At 35.0% G+C, this 15,806-nt stretch overlaps 2 protein-coding genes across 2 annotated transcripts in view; both read right to left on the bottom strand.

The window, feature by feature from the left end:
- Nucleotides 1–526: 526 nt before the first annotated feature.
- On the bottom strand, nucleotides 527–3,367 carry LOC117629757 (L-ascorbate peroxidase, cytosolic). Its single transcript, XM_034362349.1, has 10 exons — nucleotides 3,057–3,367; nucleotides 2,787–2,916; nucleotides 2,519–2,693; nucleotides 2,326–2,391; nucleotides 1,688–1,736; nucleotides 1,504–1,589; nucleotides 1,296–1,375; nucleotides 1,103–1,205; nucleotides 955–1,013; nucleotides 527–841 (listed from the first exon to the last, which is right to left on the bottom strand). The coding sequence occupies exons 2-10, from the start codon at nucleotides 2,903–2,905 to the stop codon at nucleotides 826–828; spliced, it is 753 nt and encodes a 250-aa protein (XP_034218240.1). The 5' UTR covers nucleotides 2,906–2,916; nucleotides 3,057–3,367; the 3' UTR covers nucleotides 527–825.
- A 10,781-nt stretch (nucleotides 3,368–14,148) lies between these two features.
- Nucleotides 14,149–15,806, bottom strand: part of LOC117630169 (pentatricopeptide repeat-containing protein At1g63330-like) — a 5,179-nt gene continuing 3,521 nt past the window's right edge. The window contains exon 3 of the mRNA XM_034362916.1: nucleotides 14,149–15,802. Coding sequence (XP_034218807.1) covers nucleotides 14,271–15,802 — 1,532 coding nt within the window. The 3' untranslated portion in view covers nucleotides 14,149–14,270. The remainder of the gene's footprint in view (nucleotides 15,803–15,806) is intronic.

Here is a 15,806-nt window from a genome sequence, read left to right as displayed (position 1 = left end):
TACTTGAGCTAGCTTAATTATGAACTAACCTAAACACACGCATAAAACAAGAATTGGGTACCCCAAAAATTCCTTAATACTTTGCATCACCAATTAAGAGTTGGTTTGGAACAGAGATATGGCACAAAGCCCAACCCAAACACTAGTCTAACAACAAACAACCAAAAACTAAACCGTACAAATTTCCATGAGAATGTACTTGAGCTATTAAGCCGTCAAACATCGGCCGCCCCAAAATGCTGCTTTTAGTTGTTGACCCGCAAATAAAATCTGAAGTAAAGTCGCACAAATCAACTATACCAGAACTTGTCCAGAGTAGACATAAAACACGCATCCCAGCAAATCTTCTGGTGAACTGAATTATACGGCTGGATAGGATTTATAATCCTAGTGATTTCAATTATGTTTAATCATATTAGGTGATCAGATTGTTGGGATTAAGTTGAATTGGATTGTGTCTAACCTTGTTAGACCATTAATAGCATATTTCAGTGCAATACAATTCTCTCATAATTGAATCCAATCCTACTCGCCAAAACATGGGCTAATAATAGCTCATATATTAATGCCCATACTGCCACATATTCGAACAAGGGCACAAAAGATGAACAATCAGAGGCAGAGAAAAATACCAGTATTATTTAATCTAAAGGATGATTACCACATCATTATATCCAACTTAACATATTAATTCTCCAAACTGAAGCAGAAGTCACAACTTCCCTAACCCAATAGAAGAAAAAAAAATACCAACAGCCTAAAACCCCAAAGCATCCAAAAAACAAAAGCACGCAGGCATTGGCATCATCCTTGTAGTCTCGCAGCTTAGGCCTCAGCAAACCTACAAAATAAAGCATGTAATCGAAATTAAGGCCAATTCAGTGTTGAATAAACTTCAAGAGGAAGTAGAACTAGAACTAATCACAAACAACATAATAAGAATATAAAGATTACCCAAGCTCAGAAAGCCTCTGGTGAGCTGCAGCGTAATCAGCAAAGAAGGCATCTTCATCCTGAAAGTTAATGTTAACAATCAGGAAATGCAGCAATGTAATGTTTAAGTACACAGATGCAAACTTTTCGAACTCAAGAAAACACGCACCGCAGCATATTTTTCAACAAGAGGGCGGAAGACAGGGTCAGACAGAAGGGCGGTGTCAGTTGGAAGCATTAGAAGACCATCATACTTTCCACTCAGGAGCACCCTAAAACATCAAACAACATTACATGCATTACTTGCATAGCTCTATGCAAAAAGGTGTATCAAGAAAGCATAGCAGGGAAACAAAACTCACGTGAAATACGAGTTGTCGAAGATAAGGGGGTTGGGAGTCCAGGGTCCTTCAAATCCAGATCGCTCCTTGTGGCACCTTCCCTGCAAGGTTCCATAACCAGTGAGCATACAGAAAATTGACACAATAACAAATGTTTCATTACCAACTGCAATCTCTTAGCACAATATACACCGAAGCAGAAAAAAAAGGGCAATAAGAGTTAACAAACCAGAGTGTGACCGCCAGAGAGAGCAACAATATCCTGGTCGCTGAGGCCCATGGTTTTGCCAAAGACATCCCTCAAATGGTCATTACCTGCAGCATTGCAACAAAATATCAGCATTACGTACACACAACCAGCAAAACAACACACTAAAACTAAAACAATGAGATAAGATCATGTAATTATCAACCCTTGGTAGCATCAGGAAGACGGCCTTCTGGAGGTGGCTCAGGCTTGTCCTGGCACAACAAGAGAAATATCAATATAACAAGACAATGAAGCAAACAAAACATTGTACTAGCATATCCAATGCATAATTCAAAAACTGAACAAATTGATATTATAGCAAAGCAAACACCTTTATTTGAAGAAGAAAAGAAGGCACAAAAAGATCAAGATTCCCTAAATAGTCAAAACAAATTTGTTTAAATCTAAGACTACTGAACAACCACAGGAAAGAAAAAACTGAGGCAAAAGAAAATTTGTTGTGAAACCATAACGAACTCAATTACTGGAAATGAGGGCAATCAACCAAACATTATTAATCTGATTTACAGAACAAATTAAGCTCTTTCTGGAATAAAATCGTTCAAAATAGATGACTATCCACGGCAATACAATCTTCTAACTCGACGCATTTGGGTTTCTTGCACCAGGAGCACACAGATAACATACATTCAATTGAAAACAAAACAAAAAATCCCATCAAAAAACGAAATATCCCAAACAAGATCAAGGGCAAAGAGAAATTCGATATATTCATAGTAATTAAATAACAATTACAACTTTTACTAATACATTATACGAAGAAAAACAAAAGTTACTGACCTCTCTTCCTGGATGGAAGGGGACATCAGGCCCACCAGTAATCTCAACAGCAACAACACCAGCCAACTATAAACAAAATTTAAAATAACCAAATCAAATCCGATTCAAAAATTAGCAACCCTTAATTCATTTTTGTAAACACAAACAAACTTAAATATAATTAATTACAATTGTTTTTTAAAAAAAAAATTACCTGATAGAAGTCAGCGTAAGAGAGAATTGGGAACTGTTGCTTGATGGGCTCCAAGAGCCTGACAGCGATTTCGAGACCAGCGTTGGCCCCGTGCGATTGCTCAGCTGCGTGCTTCATAGTTCCGAATGGGCCTCCGGTCTTTGTTCTCGAATCGTAGGTACCAGCAGAATGCCATCTGCACCCGACCACACGCAATCAAATAGCACTCGCACAAAAACACATAGAGAACAATTTACACTCAGAAAAACACAGAGAGAGAGAGACGTACGCGATACGAAGCATGAGTGGAGCGCAGGCCTTCTCGGCGATGAAGCCTCTGAGCTTCCTCTTGGCCTTGTCGATGGCCTTCTTGTACTCTTCGCTCACGGTAGGGTAGCTCTTCCCCATGGTCAAAGGTTCTGCAACATTTCACACAAAAATCTCAGATCAAAATAAAACCAAACAGCTCAGCTCAGCTCAGATCCGATTTTCAGAGGATCGGCATTCTATAAACGCGGTCGTTTCAATCTGCTAGACTGTGAGAGTGCTCGACACGTACCTTGGAAACAGAGGCTGGTTGTTAGTGATGAGAGAAATGGGAGCTTCGAAACCCTAGTGATGGAGTGGCACGAGTAGAGCACAAGCTCTTAGGCTGAGAAGGGAAGATATAGGGGGTTTGGGAGGAAGAGAAGGTTCTAGTGCTTTTATATGAGCCGTTGGATTTTTTCTGATCTTGTGGCTGGCTCGTGTTGCGGTTTTTCACGGTCGAGATTTATTTAAGGAATTGGATGTACGGTGGTGATTGCGGGGTTGGTGGCTGATTTAAGGAGACCCGAACGGTCAAGACCTTGTGTTTGGGGAAAATTTCAGATTTTCTTGGATGGCAAAAAAATAAGTGGGCCCACCAGAAAAAAGGTCCATTTTGAGGAATTTGGATCGGATTGTCGTGCGTATTGACCAAAATGCCCTTGGTGCGTTGGTCCAAGTTGGAAAAAGCCATAATGAAAAATCGGTGGATGCCGCCCGTGGTTTTGGTTTTTTTTTTTTTTTTTTTGGGAAGTCTGAAAATGAGTTCAGTTGTAATTTCATTGTCTTGACCACAAAGAAAATGCGTTCATTGTAAATAGAATAATATTACTCTTATTATATTTTTATACCATAATTTCATACTATATTATGTGGCTGCTAATGTGTACATATCACATCATGTAAAATAATAATTTCTATTTTTCTAATTTTATTTATTAAAATACACTTCATTTATTTAATTGATATGATATATGATATGAATATGTCACATCATGTGGTATAAAAATATAAAATAAAAATATGGTAAATGTAGCATTACTCTTGTAAATATTATCGAAAAGATCACATGGAAATGTTTTGTTATTCACATTTTTTCGGTAAGATGTTTCCTTTTTACGATTAAAAATAACAACTAAATATGCCAAACGTTACTATAAACACAAATGAGAGAAATTAGAGAAGCACGAATCATGAGAGTACCAACTTAGAAAATCTACAAACAAATATACAAATATTAGGTCTGTTTAGGAACAGTCTTTTCATGAGATAATTGGAATTATCATAATCTTTACATATATATATACATATATATATTATAAAGAGTTCACAATTTTTTATTACATGCAGAAACGTAACGGAACCCAAAAAAAAAACATATATAGGGGAAGGAGGAAAGCAATGAAGAATATAGAAAACATGAAACATGCCAGAAAAGATAACCGTTTTGAGGAGAATAATCACTTACTAAAAAATAGAGAAGAAAGAGTCGTGATGAGCTATAATGTATGTAAGGTCACTTTGGTCATTTCAAAACTCTAAAGTGGTTAATAATTTATCCGAGCGGAAAAATTAACTTTACCCAAGTGTGAACGCATTTGGCTTCGGAAGATTCCATTAGGATTATGCAAAAGCCACCTAATACAACAACGTACTTTATATCACTCCTTTAATCTGATTGGCTGACTATTGGTTGTGCGTCGCTCCGAACACGAATGATAAAATGCCACGTTGATATGCCCGATGGCTGGGTGACAACACCACGTGACAAAGACCGAAATCGCGCACTGGCGCCTGGCCTCTTGTGTGAGAAATTGTAGAGTGGTACCGTACTGCCACGTTGAGCTAGTAATTTTCCCACTTAAAATATGCCATATGTAATTTTTTTAATAAATTAATTATTCTTTGTTACAGCTGGACTTAATTTTTATCCGCTGAAATAAATTAGATAAATAAAAAACTTAAGAAAAAATAAAAAAGAAAGGAGAATATCCCAGCAATTCTACCCACACGCCGCCCCTCTGTTGTCTTCTTCCAACTGCCATCAAGAGTCATTAGTCACACAAGTAAGAGAAACAAATCCCCATAGCCTAATAAATTGTTGCTTGATAGTCGATTTGTAGCCTGTTTGTTACAGGCCCACCTCCCATCCCAACCTTCTTCACATCTGCTAGTGAGACCTTCATCAATGATAAAATATACATGGATCTTGGGGTAGTCGCCAAAAGGTTGAGAAAATTGCATAACAGCAACAGAGAGAGAGAGATAAAAGAGAGGGAGTATTATTAGCTGATGTGGTAATACGGTACTACTCTATAATTTCTCGCTTCACACGTTTGGATTGGAAGCCAACTTATTATTTTGACCAACTATATTTCAAAATAATGTAAATATATGTAAGTGCACCTAATTACATTCCAAAACTATAATTAGATCCCAATCGAGTTGAGCTACAAAATTTTACAAGTGAATTCAACTCACCCACATATAGGGATTGCAAGAGAGCGGATCATGGCCGAATTGCAATTACCCTTTTGTTATCGGGATGATTCCCTTTCGAGTTGGTACAATACTCTGACATGCACCGTGATTCTTCTAAGTTTTGGACACCAATTAGTACAATAGTAATGGACTTGTAGCTCAAGTGGTTAGTAACATTTTTATCCATGTACTAGAGGTTTTACATTCGATTTCTCCTTGCGTCAATATCAATTGTATGAAAGAGAAATGAAAAAAAAAATCTAACGAAGTCAAGGTAGTGTGCCATTCTATGAAATGGTCCTTGATCAATTCGAGTTATTTTTGGAATTTGTGATTTAAAATGCATGAATTTAGTTAAATTTATGCCTTGCTTAAATATTTATGTTTGCATTAGAAATAAATAAATAAATTTAGAAGGCCTTTGTATCTCAAATGGTTAATAGCATTTACCCATGCATCATAGTTCCTATATTTGACTTCACCATCCTCCATTTCAATTGTATAAATAAATAAAAAACTGAATTTATGATGTTTCATTGAATCTAGTCATGTGAAATAACTCATTGAATCTGCTCCTTTCACATACAATTGTTTTAATATATGAACGTTCCCAAAACAACAAAGAAAAACTAGAACAGAATAATTCTAGGCCAAGCCTATTGGCATAAGCAACCATGATATTTATTGAGGGGGAATATCAAAGATATGCAGGCCGAAGTCATATTGGCAAGGCAGTAAAAGTTTGTTTATAAAATAAAATAAAAATGGATGTTTTTAAAGTTTAATAAGTAATTTGACCTAGAAACTCAAATTTGTTATAAAACTAGAGGGAAAAATGTAGAGAGAAGTGATATGCCAAAGATAAAGTTTCACCTTGTTTATTCTTCTTAATCTTTGGTAGAACCACCTATTTATAGGCATACAAGATAGGAGATTGAATACCATCATTTACAATATACCTATAGGTTACAAGCACTAATTACAAATAATTAGTGCATAGGTTACATAAAATCCAACGGTAGAATACTAAGAGGTATGGTGGTCATCCACCAACTCATGCATTTACAACACTCCCCCTTGGATGTCCACCATACAATGACATAGTTCCCTCATTAAAAACCTTGCTTGGAAAACCCAGTGGGAGAAAACCGAAGTGAAGGGAAAAAGAGTGAAACTTTCTTCTGGATCATTGATATGGTGTTAGATGCGCTTATGTTGCCTCGTTAAAACCTTGCTAGGAAAAACCCAGTGGGACAAAAAACCTAGTCGAAGGGAAAAAGAGTACAACGCGCATATGTCCTACATGTAGTAGAATTGGGATGCTCCCCCTGATTGATATCTCCCCCTGATTAATATCTCCCCTTCTCTGATTTGAGCAATACAAGTAACATTGTCTTCATACATGATCGTCTATCACACTATTCGACATGTTTTTCACTTTTCAAATGATTGAAATATTTAGGAGCATCAACAACAAATTTAATAGTTAGAATATGTTACAATAATATCAAATTTGAATTCAAAATACTCAAACTTTTAGTGATAACTCTTAATTAAGAATATTTTGGTACTTTATATCCTTCAAGAGGTTGCTTCATCCGATATATCTCAAATATTTCATGAGCTTTGAGGATTTCCATGTACCATATAGTCTTAATAAATATGCATTTAACATATGCTATAAGTTTCATGTTAAAGTAACAACTGCACTTATAGAAATATGGATGCATCTATGATGAGATGGGAGACTAAAACCATGTCTCTCCCAGGAAACCTTATGTCATATTAGTGATCTTATTTCACTTCATAAGCACCAATTCATAACCTTCATACTTAGAATTTGTAATTCGGTGTTTGAGCTATAGGTTCAATATCCCACACTTCATATTTAGTGATAAATGGAATTGCCTATTTCCATTTTTGGCCAATCACTTAACTTGTCGACATTCATGAAACGTGATTTAATATAATCATAGCCCTTGATGATTGTAGTAGCTACTAATAAACCAAATGTATCATCAATTTGTGATCCCACAATTCTCATGTGCATGCGCATGCATAATTTATAAGCATCTCATTGCTTTGGGGTACCAATGCCTATTCAGGGGCTTATGTTGTCATTTGTGAGACAAACATCTCTTTTACAATGAATTATTTAGAATATGTGGATCATAACCTCCTATAGAGCGTTATTTTTTATAGGGCTTGAATTTTTCAAATAATCTCCACTTATGAGGAGTTAAGTCTTTAGAACCTATATTTCTGTCATGCTTCAGGCATGCATTATATATATAGTCACCATGTTAATGGATTGTGATATGAGAATATCAATCCATGTTAGCATATGTACAACTTTTATATGCATTATCTTGATGAGACAAAAGCGGATTGATTCAACACTATTTCACGACGTTCTTCAGGAACTGCCATTTCTCCCCCTAATGGCGGGAAAATTGTCTCAAAATTTAGGAAAATAAACTCATCATCATTATCAAGTCAAATTGACTGGATTGGATAATGTGGGAGTTGTGCTCGTAAACGTCTTGACAAGAGACAAATATGTGACCATTTTAGTAGGCACATTAATAAAACTGGTGAAGTGATCCATAATTAAATGTTATATAAGCTCACAAATATCCCCTTGAATTATTTCAGGAAAGAGGGCTCAAAGTCAATTTTTGACTTTGATGATCTCATGACAACTTTTATTTGTGAGGATTCTTTGTAATGATATTTGTTGGACAAGACAATATTTTGAGTCTTTAAACGATGAGCATTCTTTGTAATGATATTTGTTGGACAAGACAATATTTTGAGTCTTTAAACAATGTCCTTACAAATTTATAAAACTCTTATGTGTCATTGTGGAATATGGATTGCCAAGATAATCATACCACAACATAAAAGTTATCCGGTCAATGAACTTCTGGTTCATGATATTATAATCTTCAACTACTTTAATAGTTGTGTAATATTGGGGCCTCATGAACTTTTGGTTCATGACATCATAAACTTCAACTACTTTAATAGTTGTGTAATATTGGGGCCTCATGAACTTTTGGTTCATGACATCATAAACTTCCTACCCACAAAAGAAAGTAGGAAGTTTCTCCAATAGACGCCTCTGACTGTCAATATTGGGGCTGTAATACAAAACATTATCATCGTAAAAAGAAATTAACTAATAAACCAACATAAATAAAATAAAATGAGTAAAGTGGTATAAATGAGGAATAAATTAAATAAATTAAAGACTATGAAATTCCAAGATAATCCAATATTAATGTGTATTCAATATGTAGATAAAACTACAAGTTTAAGAATTGGGTTTCCAACCAATTCAGGTTCATATAGGCACAAATAAGTAATGAACTTCAGGTTCATATATAGTATTAAGATCCACAAAAAACTATGAACTTCAGGTTCATATCAATATATATTTGAAACTTCAAGTTTGAATACGTAGATATAAATAAATTGAATTAATAGTTGTGCTTTGAACTTCATACTCAAATCAATGTATATGCACTCGAAACTTCTGGTTCGGGTTTTTGACATATGTAGGCCTCATGGAATTCTGATTTTGATTAATACAAAATCGAGGAGTTTCATGTCCTTATGTGCTCTTTAAATTCGCGGAACTTCACGCCTTCAATTATTTGGAATCAAAGAACTTCAAGTTCTTATTCAATCAAAAGAACTCTAGGTCCTAATCTAGTTATATGATGAGGATCGAGGAACTTCGGGCCTTGATCTTTTGTATAATACAAACTCATCATAATAATTAAGATCATACTTAAAATTAAATAAACAAATAAAAAAAACATGGCATTATATTCATGTGTAATAAGAATAAGAATTTTTTTTTTTCTTAAACGAGCATGATGAAGTCTGATGGTGAGTACAAAGAAACTCTATACCATGTGATGACTCTAGCTCATATAAGAAGAAAGAAAATTCAAAGAAAGAAAACATACCAAGAGCAATGTCGTGCTGATAACGTGTTATAAAACTAGAGGGAAAATGTAGAGAGAAGTGATATGCTAAAGATAAAGTTTCATCATCTTTATTCTTCTCTTAATCTTTGGTAGAACCACCTATTTATAGGCTTACAAGATAGGATATTGAATACCATCATTTACAATATACCTATAGGTTACAAGCACTAATTACAAATACTTAGTGCATAGGTTACATAAAATCCAACGGTAGAATACTAAGAGGTATGGTGGTCATCCACCAACTCATGCATTTACAACAAAATTCTAGTTCCTTATTTTAAGTCTATTATTATAAAATCATTGTAGTTGGTAATTTTACTTTAGAATAAAAATGGTGATTTATTAGCCCACATTTTACCCCCAAAAAAAAAAAAAATTGTTGTCTAGATACGAGTTCAGACTTCTTGTATTAGCTTTTTCACATCATTAATTTTTATCGCTTATTATAGCAAAAAAAAAATAATAATAATTCGCACCACAAATAGAATTGGCATAATTCGATCCAGGCCTGAAATAGAGAAAACAAATTATGGTTCGACCAAACAAGAAGACACATGTCAGCAACAGTCTGACCAAAACCATACGCCTGGGGACAAATCCTCACTGTCAATCAATTGATGCATTTTTGGGCTTTAGTAGTTTCAGCCATTTGATGACGAAAGGTTTGTAATGTATGTCAGCCACAGTCGTCCACGTGCAGTAAGCTTCCTTATTGTTGGGGGGAAATACTATTTGATTTATTACTTGGGAGATGAACAATATCAATTTTTTAATATTTTCGTTTGAGGAATGTTAGCAATATTCTCTCTAATTTTCTCTTTCGGACTTTCTCTATTCTCCTTATAACATGTGTTAATTTCCTTATACTTAAAACAATGTCATTAATGAATCATAAAAGATACTTTTTGTTTTCAAAATTTACCCTTATTAAATGTATTAACTTTACAACAACCTTGTTAAAAAAATTAAAAAAATTAAAAAAAGTCAGTGTTTTTGATTTTTTCTCTAGAGAAATGAAACTCCTATTTTCTCATTGTTTCTATTGGTCATTGACAATGGCTATGTAAACATCATATGTGCAGTTTCCGCCTTATCTAAGTTTCCACCTTAGACAAGTTTGATTGTTTTAGATTAGTGCAAAAGAATCATCCTTCGAGCATGGTTAAGTAGTTATTTTTTCTTATTAATTTTTAACAAGGTGGTACAGTAGTTATTTTTTTAAAAAAAGGATAAATGAAGGAAACGAAAAAAAATCCAATATATTTAATAAGAGTAAATTTGAAAAACAAAAAGTAGCTTGTGTGATGCATTAATGAATTGTTTTAAGTGTAAGGAAATTGACACATGTCATGGAAAGAAGGGAGAATGTCCAAAAGAGAAGGATAGAGAGAAAGTTGCTAGCATAACATTCCCTTTTTCATTTAGGCTCATGGGTTGATTTAGGGTTTCGATTATGTTGGGTTTGTGGGCTTTGTTTGGGCTTATAATTAATTGTGGTAATATGAGCTAATAGTTTAAGTGTTGTTTTTGTCCGCTTTAGTTTTGCTTTTAGAATGTTAGTTTGTTACTATATTGAGATTGAGACTTTAGATGTTTTTTTTTGATGTATTTAATTTATTATACCTTTTAAGTATAATCATGATGTTACGTACCCTATTGCAGGATAGTATGTAGGAGCAGAAAGAAAGTCCTATGATTCCCAAAAATCATTATCATAATGAAAATTGATACTTCTCCAACACCAACTGCCAAGTGGGTTTCTATCTTTCTCCCATGCCACCCATTTCCAAGAATTGTTAAGAACTTAGATGGATAGAACAAATTCTAACAATGTGCCTTAAGCTCCAACTCACTTTGTAGGTTACTGTGAAAAAGAAATATTTAGAAATGTGCTTTCACATCCTGATGGGAAGATGATATATATATAGTTCAGGTCACACTAATTGTCAAGGTAGCAAGACTTGAAGAAAGTTAGGTTCAATGGCTATGCATGATCCTGCACGCGTACCTTCGTTCGACATCAGAAAAGTTCAATTAGTGTATCGGCAACATTTCTTTCACTCTCAAAAAGGAAGAATGATTCAGTTCACAGTTGCCAGTGACTGTTAAAAACCTACCAGCATGCAGAGATCATATATCATTTGGCTTTTCTACCAAGGAGATGGACTTTGCAGAACTCTGTTCTGAAGTTCCACACTCATGCCCACTGCCTCATTTCCGGGAGCTGCTCAAAACCATTTCGCACAAGAAGAAGGACTTATATATAACAAATCTAAAGACCTGAGTTTCGCTAGAAGAGGGGAAACCAAAGCCAATGGTTTTCTACAAAAGACTTGAATTGAAAATCAAGCAGTGACAAAACAAACAGGAAATCTAATCACACATTTAAAAATAAAGAGTATCGCTGATCGGCTATACCCTTGAATATATTCAAATATTTTAATATATTGCCGGACGGCTATACTCTTCGAATTTATACGAATATTTTATTCATATAGCCGCACGGCTATACCTTTCGAATGCATACAAATCTTTTAATAGCATTAGATACTGTACAGCCACATGGCTGTACTCGTGTTTCCTAAGTTTTTTAAAAATAGTATAAAGTACCAACTTTACTTGCTTGACATCTCAAACCTATGCGTTGGGTGTATCCATTTTTATTATACATAAACAGTATAACCGCACGGCTATACTGTTTTAAAAGAAAATTTAATCCCACAAATTTCGCCGGCACAGACCTGTGCCAACGTACTTTCATCGAGAGAGATTTTTTATATATTAATTTTTAAAATATCAAATTAGTTTCTTTACTTTTTTATTTTTGAATGGCCTACTTTTTTGATTTAATATATGTGATTAAGGAATATTTTAGCCTTTTTGAATTACTCTAATTAGTAATTATATTTTGATTATTATTTAATATGAAAGAAATTAAAGGAAAAGTCCACAAAATAATTAATTTCTATTTATTAAGTCTTTTGTGAAATCGTTTGGGTGTCCTAATTAAACTTCCCCGTAGCCCAAGAGCCCAATCCATTACTATTAGCCCATTACTCGAGTCTCTATGGTCTCCTTTTAATTTTTTACTTTTCTGGAGTTATTACCAATATAAAGATTTTAGCACTTTCACATTTAATAATATATTATACACGTACGCAAGTATTTCTCTCGTTTACTACATGTATTTTTTAGAAAAAATTCAATAAGAAACAAAATTCACGTATTATAATTTATACTTGCATATTATCTTTATTTTTTAACCAACAAAGACAACATTCCCCTTGTTCATAAGTTTCCACCAAAACAGCAGGATGCACAAGTGGATGCAAATGGGCAGCTTCCCTTGCAAGATCAACTTGAGACATGATAAAAATTGCTGTACACTCTCATCCAATCTCCACAACTTTAAAGCAGGAATGCAGTTCGAAAGTTTTACTACCAGCTTGATTATAACATCATCTTTCCTAATCGATTCACCAACACCACGATGCCTAACCTTTATGGCAACTACTATGAGGCTTCACATGTTGACCAGGGTACCTAAACCTTAAAGTAGCTCTCAATCGATGCACTTGAGCAATACTTCCAGATGCTACAGGTTTATCTTCAAAATTATCAAAAATCTTAGGGAGCTTGAGGCCAAACGCTGGTTCGATAGTTTTCTTGGTGTTCAAGAGCTTTGAGAGCTTGGTGCATGCATAAATCTCTTAGGAAGAGATTTATGCAAATTTGATGATTCAATTGCCAAAAGATATGGAAATATGATTCCATTGTTTTCAATGTGGGATTTTATAGTCCTGAGTCCTAACTGGAGGAGGAAGCACTGCGAAGCTGGTGGCTAAGTACCGGCCAGGCATGCCAATTTTGTCTGTGCTAGCTGGTGCCGGATAAAATACAGGGGTGTTTTCCCTCTTCTCAGAATCTTAGCTATGGCTCCATAAGAGCTTCTCATGCTGAGTCCACATAAGAGGTCATACGCTTTGCCATTGAATTTGCAAAGTCCCTTGCATTATTAATTAATGTGGTCCTATTAACCAATGTTTTGAAAGGCGAGGCGTTATATGCCAATGCCTAAAATGTAAAATAAGAATATAATTTTACCTAATTTACATAAGGCCAATGTCTAAAAAATAGGATGTAATTTTACAATCACACAACCAAAAAACCTCAAAATTACAAAACTATTATTAAATGCTTTTAAATTTTATTATTTCACTTAAAACTCATTCACAATAACTGCAATTGCACCATCAAACACAAAAATGACAGTTGTCCTAAACCAATGCCAAAATTACACGTTGTACAAATATAGGCCTTTACAAACACACATGAGGTTTACTTACTGTATGGCTGGAAATATGAAAAGAAAACATAAACTAGCTGCAAATTGAAGCATGTCATTTTCTTTTGATAGAAAATATATAATTCACTACATTCAAAAATCACTTTAAAAATTCTCCCTTCCCTTCCAATCCCAATCCTGGCATTGGGGCTAGTATTTTCCATCATGGCTAACTAGTTCCAACTTCTAACCAAGCAAACCATCTAAAGAGTTTGACTGGTATATATGAACCAGACAAGAAACAAAAGAGTTTTAACTTGGAAAATTAGTTTAGTTAACATAAAGATGGGTACTCAACACAAGTTCAATCAAGGAACAACAATATATATACCATTATCAGCCGCTATCCCAAAATAACACACTCCTCTCCAGAACATCAATGAATTGATAAAGTTTAGGCTCATTATTTCATCCTCAAACTAGAAGCCATTAGTATATATATTATACATTATGTGGGAAGTGAGACAAACCAACCTTTGATTTTAAAGATCCTCTGTAGATCAGAATTAATACCAGAGATTAAGGATGCAAGTGAGAAGGCCTTTTCACCTCCTGCCATACGCTCAACCACTGTAATACCTTTATGGTCGTTGAAGGTGCAGCAGTTCCAAATTTCATTGTCCACAAATGCATATTAATTTCACAGTGATTTTTTTATCAAAGGCAACAAAGCAGGATCCACTTCCTCTTTCGACAGTAAATTAACTATCAACTCCATTGTTGATGCATCTGCAGAAAAACCCTTCTCTACCATTGTTCGAATAAGCACCATCGCCCTTGATGTCTGTTTATTACGGATGAACCCTCGGATAATTGTGTTAAAGGTCCAACCATCAGGAGAACAGCCTTTCTCTTCCATTTGGATAAGCAAATTTTCTGCTTCACTTGTTAGGCCCGCGAAACAGAGTCCACTGATCATTATATTGTATGTCCTCACATTTTGAAGTCCTTTTGATGATAAACCACAAAACAGATCCCTTGCAGATTCAATTTTTCCAGCTATGCACAAACCTTCAATCAGAATATTATAAATCACAATATTAATATCCAACTTCTTCGCTTCCATCTCTCCAAACAATTGCATTGCCCTAGAAAGTTGTCGGTTTTTACACAGGCCATCCAGTAAAATAGAATAAGTTTGAACATTTGGAAGCTGGCCACAAGCTTGCATCTCGGAGAACAACTTTTGTGCATCATCTAGTCTACCCACTTTGCAAAAACCGTCCATAAGAGTGTTATAAGTAATGGTATCTGCAACTAGTCCCCTATGAGACATATCCAGAAAAAGCATCATGGCCTCATCTATTTTTTTAAGCTTACAATATCCATGTATCAATGTGTTGTAACTAACAACATTAACCATCGAGCCCTTGCTAAGCATTAGTTCAAAAACATTTTGTGCCTTTCCTATTTGTCCTCGCAAACAGTAACCATCCATGAGTGAACTGTACGTAACTGTATTAGGATCAATATCTCTCTGAATCATCATTTCAACTACGCCTTCTGCTTCCACGACCATCCCCTCCTTACAAAGTGTGTCTACCAAGATGTTGAACGTGACCACATCTGGAAAGATATTTTTACTCACCATGTCATTCAACAACCTTGTAGCTTTTTTCCACTCGCCTAATTTGCAAACTCCATGAATCAAGGATGTATAGGTAATGACATCTGGGGCAAAACCCTTGCTCATCATTTCTGAGAAAAGGTTAAATGCATCATCCACTAGTGTATCCTTACAAAGACTGTCGATGATTGTGTTATAGACAACTAGGTCAGGCTTGCAAGCTCCTTCCTCCATCTTCCTAAGCAACTGAATAGCAGCACTGTTGTTACCTTTCATGCAAAAGCCCTTTACTAGTGTGCCATAAGTAACCACATCAGGCTGAAGATTACCTCCCGCAATCATTTTGTTGAAAATTCCTGCTGCCTCCGCCACTCTATTCTCGAGAAGAAAGCCGTTGATTAGAGTGGTGAAGGTAAAGACATCTGGTTCAAGACCAAGTTTGAAGAATTTCCCCAATACAGATAAACTAAACCCCATTTGGTTTAGATGACAATAACAATTTATGAGTATGGTTAGGGTATAAACATCATGTCCAATCCTCGACACACCCATTTGGTTATACAATGAGATGACGGCCGAGTAATGTTTCAATTTTGCAACTTGACCTAA

Source organism: Prunus dulcis, chromosome 6 (genome assembly GCF_902201215.1).
Source record: "Prunus dulcis chromosome 6, ALMONDv2, whole genome shotgun sequence".
NCBI classification, from domain to species: domain Eukaryota; kingdom Viridiplantae; phylum Streptophyta; class Magnoliopsida; order Rosales; family Rosaceae; genus Prunus; species Prunus dulcis.
The sequence above is the reverse complement of the archived record's forward strand: the minus strand, read 5'-3'. Positions and strand labels throughout refer to the sequence as shown.

What these genes read in the sequence shown, in the direction of transcription:
- LOC117629757 (XM_034362349.1), bottom strand. Translation starts at nt 2,905, where the DNA reads ATGGGGAAGAGCTACCCTACCGTGAGCGAAGAGTACAAGAAGGCCATC. An exon ending in CCTTCCATCCAGGAAGAGAG is followed by an intron (nt 1,737 to 2,325) that starts GTCAGTAACTTT and finishes TTGTTGTGCCAG; the next exon opens with GACAAGCCTGAGCCACCTCC. An exon ending in TTGTTGAAAAATATGCTGCG is followed by an intron (nt 1,014 to 1,102) that starts GTGCGTGTTTTC and finishes ATTAACTTTCAG; the next exon opens with GATGAAGATGCCTTCTTTGC.